This window comes from Pygocentrus nattereri, chromosome 26, assembly GCF_015220715.1.
Source record: "Pygocentrus nattereri isolate fPygNat1 chromosome 26, fPygNat1.pri, whole genome shotgun sequence".
Classification (NCBI taxonomy): domain Eukaryota; kingdom Metazoa; phylum Chordata; class Actinopteri; order Characiformes; family Serrasalmidae; genus Pygocentrus; species Pygocentrus nattereri.
The window spans coordinates 9,792,562-9,805,964 of record NC_051236.1 but is presented as its reverse complement, the minus strand read 5'-3'; the positions used below and the strand labels follow the sequence as shown (position 1 = coordinate 9,805,964).

Sequence of the window (13,403 nt, the reverse complement as noted above, 5' to 3'; positions counted from 1 at the left end):
CATATTAAAGTCTATTTACACTTAGCCATGTCATTCGGTCTACATCTTAAAATTAATTTACAGATAGGTTTAATCCAGATTCCATTTACATTCAGCCGATTACACGGCCAGAAATACATTTTCCATCTGTGGTGCACTGTTCATATTTTGTTTACATTTTCAAAGTGCTATCCTACCTAAAGTGAGCTACCGACTTAACCTGCAGAGGGCAACAATTCATAAATAGTGTTGTACCCATGTGAGCAGATAGCGAAAGAAAAATCATTACAAACGATTACAGAAGTCTGGGAGCATTTCCTTGAAAATGTTACCTTCAACCACTGGAAACCTAAAAACATATTTACAAACAGTTTGTCTAGTGAACTAGCATGTTAAAGTGTTAGAACAGTTAGAACGAGCGAATACTTTTGGCAATATAGTGCGTTCTTTAGTAATTTGGTAATGTAGTGATTCATAAGTCAGAATAATCGATTAATCCTTTCAATAGATTATTTGACTATGAAATTTGTTCATTGTCTATGATCATTTGTTGCAGCCCTAGTACATACACACAACTCTATATAGGAAGCCACAAGTGAAAGCGTATATTGGAGTTCAGAGAAACCAGCCTGCTTCCACAACACTGCTTTAGGCTGCTTGAGAGATGTTTTGCAGCATGGTCAGATTAGCAATGCATTAGTGGGTGATATTTTTCTGTGCTACATTAAAGTACTTTTATGCATTTGAGAATTCAGTGATTGCAGAGTCCAACCAGAGCAAATTAGATTAGGTTATTGCTGTGTATTAGTGGATGATGATTTTCTGTCCTCCATTATAGCACTTTATGCATGGCACCCAGATTCTTGAAGCTTACCACAAACAAACCATAAATGTATTAGTACAACAGATACCAACTTCCAGAAACAGATTATTTCATCTCCAAAAATAAGCTCTGGATTTATACCATCAATTTCAACAAACACATGAGAGCACATATCAGAAAACTATATTTTCTTACTTTTTCTTAAAGAAAAGTATTTTGATATAGTACGTAAACATTGTTTAAGTCCTAAACTGTGTCATGCAGTACCCAGTCCATGTAGTGCGTGTATGACAACTATAGCTGGGGTTTCACTAAATGATTCCGAGATGATGAGTCGGTGCTTCAGAGGTTGGCTCAAGTCAGTTTGGCAGTCAGTTTATAAAGAAACTCTAGGTGCAGGTTCCTATTCCGGAGATTCAGACCAGATGGGTATGATTTTTCTTTTTTATTAATTTTTAAAGTGACCTCTTTCTAAAAAGGAATTCCAGCAGTTTTATATAGGTTTTGAAATTTTGTACATTAGTCAGTAGTAGTAAATCATACAGACTCAGATTTCTTCACAGTGGCGGTGATGGGAATCAGAGTACATAATGTTTACAATACAAACATAGGCATTTTATTTATATCCAAAACTACCACTGGAACTGCATGAATCTTCTGAGATGTATAGATAAAGCTGATAAAATTAATAGTAAATCTGAGGAAAAAAAGTTTTTTTTTCGGCTGCTATTTTTCCTTACAACAACCTGATCGGCCACGAATGCTGTTGAGACAGACAATTTAGGTCAAAATCAAAATCAAAGAAATACTAAGAGCTAGTATAATACAATTCCATCCATTCAGCATCCCTAAACAGCTTTTCTGCATAGGCCTGCAAAATCTGATGTTTAATTTGGTGATTTAAACAATGCTAAACCCAACATTTTGCAACAAGTTGAGACAAAATAAATAAGCTTGTCATAACCTTAAGCTTAAATGCCTACATTTCTAATAAAACGTGCCAAATATGCTAAACAGGAAGACTGTAGTCTATTACAAAAACAAAAATAAATATTCACATCATCCTGTGGCTAACAAGCCTATTGTTTACTAAGGGCTTTTTGAGCCCTCACCCAAGATTGACTTTGCGCTCACTTGGGGTTTTTTTTTTTTTTTTTTTTTTTTTTTTTTTGAATAGCTGCTGTTCAACTATGATGAACAACGGTTATTGCTGGGTGTGTGTCATATCTCAGAAAGGTGCACTTATCTCACTTAAACATATTTTCAGCTGTGAAGGCTGTCACAAGACATGCTTTGTGTGCAATGCTTTCAGCACTGAAATGAGTAAAAATATACAGGAAAGAATTGGGTTACTATGCATTTACTGATTAAAAATGTGATGCTAGTTCATTCATGTTGCATCATGCATCTACGAAAAAAAAAACATATTTGGACCACGCTGTGTAAAAAGAAGAAAAAAAAAAAAAAAAGAAAGAAAAAAAATAACCTGACAGTTTTCAGACACAGTACAGATCACACCTAAATTCTCTGGCAGCAAAGGTTTTCATAAGAATCAGAGATGGTGTTTTCTAGACAACATGCAGGCCCTAACACAGCTTTTATACTAAATACATTAAACTATTGATGCAAATGGCCCCAGATCCCTTTTTATTCAAGACTGAGAAACCCATTAAAGGCTTACAGCGTCCCCTAGTCTAATCAAATAATTTTAAACCCCTTACAGAAATTAGACTCTGGTTCTGCATGAAAAGGCATAGTGTACAGTGTACATGTCACTGCTTAAACGAACAAAAACAAAAAGCATTCTATTTCTCTTTGGGAGAATGAATATAATGCTAAACCTAACTGGGACACAGTGCTACTACTTTATTACATATACTACACCTACACAAAACCCTTATTATTCACATGCATATACATGACAGCTATTATTATATGTTTGAAGTGTGTTCTATTGTGGATGTATTCTGGTCCTATACTCAAATATTGTCCAATATTTTGTGAAAATCAAAGCACAAAGATCTGTGGACTTTCTTTCTACTTAATGACTCTGCAGAATAATTTTCTACTCATCAAAAAAGCATTTTTTGACTGGCTTTAAGAGCCAAAAAGGTCATTTTGAAATTATGGCTCGAACCCTCTACTCATCTTGTTTGGCTTGCTAATAAGGCTCATCCTGTTTGGTTTGATCATTTAAGGACATTACCATTCTGGAATGCACAACAGTAGGATTAGTAAGGCCAAAACTGTACTGTGACTAAATACTGAGAAAAACTGTTAAAAAATAATGAGAGCTTAACGACCCTTGGTAACTGATGTGAGCGTGTGGACATGCTTTCATATGATAGTCTGAAAGAGTATGCTTGGGCTTTGTGAATAAAGTTCTTGTGATCTACATGCTTATTTGTTAATAAAATACTGAAAACAAAAACAAACAAGGCAGGGAGCATAGGGAGGCACTACATGTAAAGCATAAATAAATATAAAAATTCACATTTTTGTACACATACAGACAAAACTGTATAACACTAAGACTTATATATTAAAGACATAATTTATGCCTTTGTTATGTCCCAACCATAGGCTCAAGTCTAGGAGTAGGAAGGGGGTGCAAGTCATGCATGTTTTCCTCTGTGAAACAATATACTATCATAATATTTTTATGGAAATATACATAAAAATATGATGACACTGATTCTGTTTTAACCCGACACCCATGTTAGTTCTGTAAAAGATGAGGATTTGGATCTGTTTCTGAACCTTTTTGCTCTGGTAGGTCTACCAGCTGTTTTTTAAATGCTCCAGCAGGAGAAAACTGTAAACTTGGTTGAGTCAATTAACTGGCAGAATAAACCATACTCCCTGACAAAAGAGTAGAGGCTGCACTAGAGGGTGCTGAAACATTTAAAAGGTGTTTTTTGATCGCTGTGGTGGCAATGATGTGGCAACAAGTTAGCTGTCCTTGCGTCACTGCAGTGTTGTGGCGGGTCCTTACAACTGCAAGGACGATTAGAGGCTATGGTAATGTAAAGCAGTACTGTAACTGATAAAGAAACCTACTGACTAAAAGTGGCAGCAGCTGGTCTCGCTGTCCTTACCTTCACTGCTTGTTTTTTTTTTTTTACATCATCCTTTAAAAGGAATAAGAAAATGACTGTGTTTTAAATAACCCACTATATAACACAAGTGTACTGATTGTGTCAAAAACTCCTGAGTAGCATGTAGAAACATGAGCTTCCAAAAGCCAAAGACCCTTGGATGGCCAAATATTCCAGTATGCAGGCAGCATCTTCTTTATATACTGCATCCTAATTTACAATAAAGTAATTTCAGGAGGACTTAAAAATGTACACAACTGCTTTGTTTGCTCCAAACAATTTAATATACTGGGATTAATAAAAAGATCATTTGTCCTGCTACTGCATTCAGTGTATTCAACACTGAAGCCCCATCAGTTTTCTCTGCTAGTCTTGAGGTGGGTTTGCTTGCTTTGTTCATTTAATAAAGTTAATGTGCTGCATAGATAACATTGTTAAAACAGTAATTTAGTAAGGTTTGTCTTAACCAAACAATCCGCACAGCATCGTTTTTTCAGGGGCCGTATTACAGAAACATCCTAAATCTGAAATCTCATCGTAGTTACTATGTCAACTTCATTTACAAATTAATTTAGGACAGCTTTTAGAGAATAACAGCTTCTCTCTTCTCCTATCTCTAGATGGTAAAACAGACTTACAGAAAGATCATAACTTGACAAAATTTAATAAAATACCGTCATAACTTTAAGACAACCCCGAAGGTGTCCTAACTTCTGTTTTAACAGGCAGCATAGTTCACTACTGACATAATGAGTTGGCTTTTCTTTATGTTTCAATACGGTGGCTCAATTCACAACATCTATTCTTATGACCATGGTGTGTTAATTTTGATTTAAAAAAAAAAAAATCAAACAGTTTTACAGTGATGGGGTGATTAATAACAATAAGGAGACCTGGTTGAATGTGTGGCTGTTTATTAGGAGGAATAAAGTTAGCATTGCTCACAGGCCATCTAAAGCTTTAGGAGATGGAACCTGAAAACTGCGGAACAGCCCTGCTCTGAGAAACAGCCCATTTCATTGTCATAATATTCCTAACTTCCAGTTTATTGCACTTCAGTTTTGTTTGAACTTTGCTTTAACTTAATAAGTAACAGTAGCTGCAACTTAGATTTTTAACATTATTCTGATCACGTGTTGACATTTCAGCTGTGCACATATCAGTTGCTTGGTCACAGACATGACAGTTGATGGCTGACTTTGACTGAGTAAGTAATTTCCCAACTTGAGATAAGATGCTGTAAGATATATTTGCTAAATGAAGATAAGGTTCACTTCTGTAATATGAATTTGTAAAACATCTTATCTTGACCTTGTCAGATCTTAGGACAAAAGATAGGAAATTACTGTAATACAACATCATGCTCACAATGTGGAGTCACACTGCTTATTATCCAGACAAACTAGCTCATATGACTAACTTACACATGTAATAAAACTGAAATCACTGACCTTTTAGCAAACATTTGTCTCTCTGGAAACCACACATGTTTACCACACAGACATATTCAAAGTTGACATTTCCAACTTTGGAGATCAGAAGAAAACAATACCCTCCCGCTTAGTCATGGCACCTTTCAAAACTCAGCGATCTACTACATCTTGATGTCAGAAATTTGACACACATGTTGCATCATGACACGAATGTTAAAAAGGTTAACCATTAACCTTCAAATACATAAATGTTTGACCAACACTTTTGTTTAGTAAACTAATTTAATTTCCAAAATAGGCAAGTTTTTCATTCAGCTGAGGATTGTTTTTGAATTGTGGGGTGCAAGAAAGCAAAACGTTCAGTAGTCTTACTTAATGATGTACAACTCTAGGTTTCATGGGGTTGACTCCGACTATCGACTTAATTATAACTGAGAGAGACAGAGCTGCAAAGTAAAAGATGCATCAAAGAGCAAACCATCCTGATTGTAGTTTACACAAATTATGGTAATTACTAGGGGTTGGAATCTCTAGGCACCTCAAGATTCGATCATGATTCAGAGGCAGTGATGCGATTATAAAATGAGTATCGATGCGTCTTGATACATCCTCAAGTCACCCCATTGCTGCGCTCCCTTCACTGGCTTCCTGTAGCGGCGCGCATCAGATTTAAAACCCTAATGCTTGCCTACAAAGCCAAAAATGGACCAGCCCCTACCTACTTGATGGCAATGGTGAAATCTTGAACTGTACCACGAGCACTTCGAGCTTCGAGTACAGCTCGGCTTGACCTGCCATCCTTCAAGGTGCACGGAAGACAAGCGTCGAGAATGCTCTCTGTACTGGCACCCAGGTGGTGGAATGAACTCCCACTGGCTGTCCGAACAGCAGAGTCTCTTGCTGTCTTCAAACGTAGACTGAAGACTCATCTCTTTACACAGCACTTATATGAGCATTGAACTATAAGCTGCACTTATTTTATTGTACTGCACTCTGTATTGTAGTTTATTGTGTTTTATCTTATTGTTATTGTATTGCATTGAATGGCACAGAGTTCTGCATTCAACTCTGTTTCTTTTTCTCTTGGTGTCTGCAGTGACATATTTGTTTCTAGCAGTATCTGAGGCCAGGACTGTCTTTTTCTCTAAGCTATTGGTAACTAGCAAAGATACTTTCTCTAGATTGACAAAGCACTTCTTGTAAGTCACTCTGGATGAGAGCGTCTGCTAAATGCTGTAAATGTAAGTGATGTGGCAAGTGAACGGGAAGGGTTTCATACACTGCTCTTGTTTGGCGCATTGGAAACACTGGCAACACTGGCTGCCACTCTTCTGCAATAAAGTGCACTGTTACAGTGACATAAGATCCAGTGGCAATGGATGTCAACGCAGCACGTTACGGCTGTTATAATTTTTTGTAACTTCGCTTTTGGTCTTGTGTGTAAAAGCCCTGGTTCTCGATGACTGAGAAGTGGTGTTTTACATGAAACTCTTCTAATTTTGAAGAAAAGGTTTTCTGGTGGAGATGTGAGGAATGCGGCTACAGCTAAAGCTTAAAGCAGAGCAAAGTATGTAATTTTTGCTCATATTTTCTTAACCTATACTAGGACATTTGCACATACTGAGACATACTGGACATAAAATGTGGCTCCCAAGGTGGTTTGACTCTTGTTGAAAGGACAAATGGCTCTTCTTAACATTTGGGCTGTTTACTCATCCAGTTGTGTTTTTGTTATGTGCTGCCACAGACTGTCCAGGTGCTGTATTTCCTTTTGTGTTCCATCAATGTTACATTATAAATAAAAATTTAGAAAAAAATCATTTTTCGACATGTGAATCGATTCAGAATCATCCACATTGCGATGCATCTAAGAATTGATTTTTCCCCTACCCCTAATAATTACAGATCATGCAAATATGAAGAAAATAAATGCTTTTTGACTCTTAGAGACATTGGCCAAGAGTCAGCTCTGACACCCAGGTTTCCTGGAGTTGAAGAATTGAGTCTTTTGAAATCTACTCCTCATCAATAATCCTACAACAAAAAGAAGTATGTGGCTTAAAAGAGCATTGTGGGGACCACTATCCACAAGAAGGCAATGTGGTCACATGTAAACTATGTAACGATGAAACGAAATTTAGCAGCAGCACGAGTACAATGATGTATCACATCAGCAGCAAACATCCACAAGCACTGACCCAAGAAAGTACAGACCATTTCATTACTTCGTCCACGTTGTCAGGGAGAAAAAGCGATGTATGGCATCAAGAGCTGGTCAGGCTAGTATCTGTGCCCAGATGCTACTTGTGCATACCAACCAACAGACTGCAGACTCATGGATTTGTTGGACATTTCTCAACAGAAATAACTCCATTATTTACCCACATAATACAGCCCTAAGGTAGGCTTTAACGTCATGTTTTTTTTCCCCTCAGAGTGCAGCCTTATGCTGTAGCCTACAAATTTGTGTCATGGCAAAAAAAAAAGCAAAAAGCAAATAGTGACCACATTTTGAGGCTGCTTCTTACCTTATGACAGATCTCTGTCTTGACTTCCCTAAGAGCTCGTTCTGAGAAGACACAGCCGCAGGTCTGGAGATAGCAAAACCTGACAAGAAGACAAACACTTACCTCACTATCTTTCACAGGCTCGAAAATTTGACACTTTAGAAACAAATAATTAAGTGCAACTGTTTAACTTGCTTAAACGGTTTACTATTAATTACCATTTGTTTAAAGGGGAATTTATATTTTCACAAATGAACCATTCCAGAGTGTTCTCATTAATCTCTTTGCGCTAATGTGTACAACAGAGGTCTCTAACCCTCCTCAAACAGACCTTCTTTCCTCCAAAGTTTAGTTCCAACATGCATCTAATATGACACACCCCTTAAACTAGCACTAATGCATCTGATATAGCCAATCAAGAACTTCTGAAGAAGTTAATGAGCTGGACCAGATGTGAGAGGCTGTGGTTGGAAACAGACTCAACATGAAGGCAGACCTCTTTTGTCATGATTGGTGACCAATGGTGTACAATATGAGTTCTCTACACAATTTTTAATGCAATCCTGATAGACATTCCACTAGGTGGAACCAGTGCTCACTTGTAAAACAAAATACGGCACAGCAGCTAAACGGACTACCTAACATATTGATTTTCCACAATTAGACTTGCTATACATTTCTGCTAAATTTTAAGCAGTGAAATTAATAGACTTGCATATTTTATGTGACAAGCAACTAACATATACAAGAGTTTCTATCTTGTAAATTTATACACCGGGATTTTTATTTAATTTTAATGAAATACATTCATTACCAAATTATTCAAAATTCTTACTATTAAAAATTACATTTTAACATTTTGTGGTGAGGTAATAATAGTATCTAAATAACACTGTTGTACATGCTTCTTTGAATATTTTGGGAACTGTGGAAGATACTTTGTTGACCAATGACCAAATTATTTTATTACAGTAAATAAAGAACAACAGTTCCTATTTGAACTAGCTGGTTTATTCTTCCAGCGGAGGAATGTTTTTGAATGGACGGCAGTGTGATGAAACGACACATGCTTGTGCAAAATTATAAAGAAGGATTTGGTGAACGCCAATGACTTTCGAAAGCTACTGAGGTACACTGAGCCAAAACTAGACCCGGTTATGATATTTATGCTCATTTTCACTTGAGCTACTAATGAGCGGTAAATATATCTTCAGAAATGTAGATTTGAGAATTTTTTCAGAAGCAAGACCAACATTGCATATTACATTTATTTTGTCAACATTTGTGTTCATGTAAACATAAACACATTACAGCTGTCAGTCTCCTGGGTTCTGATGCAGGGTGTGTTTACAGTACAGTTATGGGTATACCTTGCATGTAATACACACATACATTACACATCATAAAGTTTCTGCATGTCGCTGTTGTCGGAACAAAACCTCCAATATCTCCAAAATGGTAACTTCACAGGAGAAAGAAAAAACATTAATGTAAGTCAATGGAACCAGACGTTTGTCCAAATCATTTTGGGCCGCTTCTTTTGGTCCATTCATCATGAAATTTACACACGACGTAAAAAAAACAACAGGTATTTTCAAATTATAAAAAAACTGGAAAAACGTCAAAAATGGAGATACAAGGTTTTGTTCCAACATCAGCGATATACTATTATACAATAGCTTCAAAGGTGGTTCAGGCAAACAGATTTTATAACCAGAATGATCTATTTTATTACTGATATTTTGATGGGTCACATGTTTGATTTTAGATTTGCCTGTTAATAGTTAATCACTGAATAATGGTGGTTAATTATCATAAAGTTTTCAAGCAGGCAAAAATGGGTCCACATTTGTTCAAAATACATAAATCTTTTAATGTTTTAATGCCAGTCTCTACACTAGGTTGACAGCTTTATTCATATTAAAACAGCAGAGAGTTTGATGTTACCACTGTTTATTTTAAGTCTTGTGACACTTCAGTCCTACTTGACCATGACAATCTGAGCATATATCGGTAAAACGGAGAGCTCTTACTTGTGTTTGCCATTCATCTCCAGTCCCACAACAGGGCAGATGAACATGGCGCGGTGCATGTCCTCATAGCAGTCACCCTTAGCGTTCCTCCGATCTCCTTCCCACGCTGGGTTATCGGTCAGGTTCAACTCTTTCACATCCTTCAAAAATAAAAACACCAAGCATGTGAAACGAGCATATTAATGCTGCCCAAGTTCATCTGCTTTTAACATGTTTACTCTCATATTATGAGGCCACAAGAGTCCAGAGAGTGAGATTTGTCTGGTTTAAAGACAAGGATAACCCACTTTTATGGGTTTTATCTTGACGATAAAAGAAACTTTTGAAAACTACAAGTGCTTTAGGTTTGAAATGTTTATTCCCAATAAGGTTTTTGTGTAATACCATCTAGGTATTGTATGGACAAAACACCGATGGATGAAAAGGACACAAAATTGTGAACGCTGTCAGATCTATGAGGCTGAGGGATGCAATGTGCTAAACTATACTACACAACACAACAAATAATAATAACAAGGGTTTAGGCTATAAAGGACCAGAATACGCCTTTAAGAAAGCCTTACAGTGCATTGTTTATTTTCTGCAAAGCATCAAGCTGTTACTAAAACAGGATTCAGGGGAACTTTAAACACAACCTTAACAAAAAAATGAAAATGAGACTAAACTGGCAGGTGCAAATGGATAAACAGGCTTTTTATATTTACTTCTTTCTGACAAATTGAGATTATGTAGTAGCATTCACAAGTTTAACTACGACTTAATGGATGACTTTCACACAATCGCACGTTTTTAAACCCGTGTTGGTTCTATAAAATCTTATTCTCACCTTAATGCCACGGATGTGAGCTGCGATCTCTACGTTTGGTCTTTCTGCTGATTTGTCCAACAGATACTCGATGACAGCATCTTTATTGTACAGCCTGTTGAAACAACCTCTTCAGTCAGCTTTAAACATGCATTTGATTGATTGTCTGGAAACAGATATTGGATGTGACAGAAAGTACCTCTGTTTAGCCCTCAAGCTAAACAAACTTAGCTCAAAAAACACACGTACCTCCCAAGTTCACAAGCCACAATAGGACGCCTCAACTTCTCCTGGCTCAGGGCGCAGTACTTCCACTTGGCGGCGAGCTCAGCATTTTTATCCACCTGAAATACACCAGTTTGTTTTCGGATTACAGCTTTACAACCCTCTGCATACTGTAGTGACAAATACTAACGAAAACAGATATCAGTAACGTGTAAAACTAGCTGACTGGACCTGATATGGGAGCTAGCTAGCTAACGCTAGCTACCAGGTTAGCTAGCTTCGTGGCTAGCCAGTCAAGTAGCCAAACATGTCATTTAGACCATTAAGTCAAATAAAATACAAGCCGTGCGAAAGACGTTAACGGAGAAAAGCGATAAAAAGCTAGCCAACTAGAATATCTAGAGCATGACAAACGTTAACAAAGACCAGAGCCGTCATGTTAAGGAACTAACTAGCGCTAGCTGGCTGGCTATCGAAGCCTAGCTAGCGCTACTGTTTTAGCTAGCCGCTAACTACCTTTTCCACCTTCTTTGGTCCTTTAACCAATTCATGCCTTTTGGGTATAGTGCCGCCGTCACATCCCATGTTGAAAATAAGATTAGGGGGGTTTTTATCGACCTTTCAAATCCGAGTAGTACACAGATAAACACAGTCAGGCAGTTAACGTATAAACAAACGAGGAAAGCGCACAAAGAGGGTCCTCCAGCTAGTCGGGTCTCGTTACTGAATTGTCGCCACCGAGTGTTCGTGGAAATGAACAACTGTACATGTTTTTTAATGCAAGTTATCTAGTTTAAGCACTAGATGGAGCCCAAGACCCCTCATTACATTACATAAACCTCTTTTATGTCCATCACATTTTTCACAAGAAAAAATGGCTTAAAGGGGAAGTCCACCAATTTTTCAAAACCTCTGAATAGTTCAGTCCTTGTGAAGAGAGTCATTCAGAGTGGTTTGAAGTGAAATGGATAACTGTAGAGAAACTCACAGACGTCTTTCCAGTGTTGGTGATAGGGCCAGGGATGTCTACAACACAAATATGGCCTTTAAACTTACTATCCAAACCCACTAGCAAACCTACATGTGTCTTCTGAGCTTAAATATGTCAAATTAATGATGGTAACATGGTCATAAATCTGAAAAATAAATTGAGAGGGGGACTATTTTGCCTTACAACGCACTGTGTGTGCCTCTCGGCCAAGATTGAATTAAAATAAATGGATTAAATACATTTTAAGCCAACCCTTTATCACAAAACTATAATAAATCAGTGTCTCAGGCATCAGGCAGTGCATTCATAACCATTTCATATAAAAACTTTCTGTGAGGGAGCTTTTAGAGGTGGACGTCTGGCTCTTATCACCACCACTGTGAACAATTCTGACTCGGCAAGTTTCTCTAGAGTGGAGCATTTCACACCAAACCACTCTGAATGACTTTGCTTACATCTTAACCGTTTAATTCTGTAGAATTTTGGAAAAATTGATTCTCCTTCATCACTGACCTAACAGCCAAGTAGCCAGGACAATGTAGTTAATACGTCGCTGTGGGTGGACCTTCCCAGAAGCATTGCAAGTCGATTTTCTCTCACCGTCAACAATGAATATGAAAAGAAATGGCCAGTGACAGGTCACTACTCCACTTCTGATGGTGAGAGATAAAAGTTTTCTTGAGTGCTAATAAAAATCTATTTCCTGAGTCTTGAGAGATGGTGATTGGTTTAACATTGATGTGCACCTCACAGTGCCATTAGTTTGCAAGGAAGATGATTGATGTGCATGAATATGCTTCAGACTATTAGGTTAATAGTTAATAATACAGTTACCTAACTATCTATAGTGGTTATGGGATTTTATGTGACTCGAGTTATTAGATTATGTAGAGGTCTAACAGCTAAATGATCTGGAGTGTGGATCTTCATTAGATCATGTGCCACAGTGTTAGTTAGTTCTTTAAAATACTTTGATTGTCTTTGTACCAAGTTGTATAGATCTATGCTTTCACCCCAAAACCACAGCCCTAAAGATTGGCCTGAGTAAACCCATATCTCGGGATGCTTATTTCATCTTACAGCCTTTCTCTGAAAAGAACAGTAGAACCCAATATCTGTCCCTTTTACGCAATCAGAACTGATGCCTCACAGTGTAACGGAATCGGCTTGAACTGGCCTTTGAACCTGGGGCAGGCATTAGCCGCACTCATCAGGCCTGGTGGGGCAGCGAGTCAAATGCATTTAGCATCTCTAATTGGGCAGGCATCTTGCTGTTTGTGCTGGCTGAGACTTCTCCCAACCAAAAGAGTCTCCAGCTACTCGAAGGAGGCCAGAATTCTGGAAACCTAAGGAATGCTTCTTTTCTTCTCTCTGCTTTTTCTCCTCCAAAGCAGGAAGCAAAGCATACCGGGGACATTTTGGCAGACCAATATGGTATAGAGATCATACAGCGCATTCGGGGTTAAAATAATAATGGTTCGACTGGGGAATGGAAAGGCATATCTTGAT

The 13,403-nt window shown here is 37.6% G+C and overlaps 1 protein-coding gene across 1 annotated transcript in view; it reads right to left on the bottom strand.

Moving 5' to 3' along the window:
- Positions 1-11,646, bottom strand: part of rtf2 (replication termination factor 2) — a 47,600-nt gene extending 35,954 nt beyond the window's left edge. The window contains exons 1-5 of the mRNA XM_017705257.2: positions 11,420-11,646; positions 10,928-11,022; positions 10,700-10,793; positions 9,874-10,013; positions 7,862-7,940 (exon numbers count right to left, since the gene is read on the bottom strand). Coding sequence (XP_017560746.1) covers positions 7,862-7,940; positions 9,874-10,013; positions 10,700-10,793; positions 10,928-11,022; positions 11,420-11,488 — 477 coding nt within the window. The 5' untranslated portion in view covers positions 11,489-11,646. The remainder of the gene's footprint in view (positions 1-7,861; positions 7,941-9,873; positions 10,014-10,699; positions 10,794-10,927; positions 11,023-11,419) is intronic.
- Between the last annotated feature and the right edge of the window lie 1,757 nt (positions 11,647-13,403).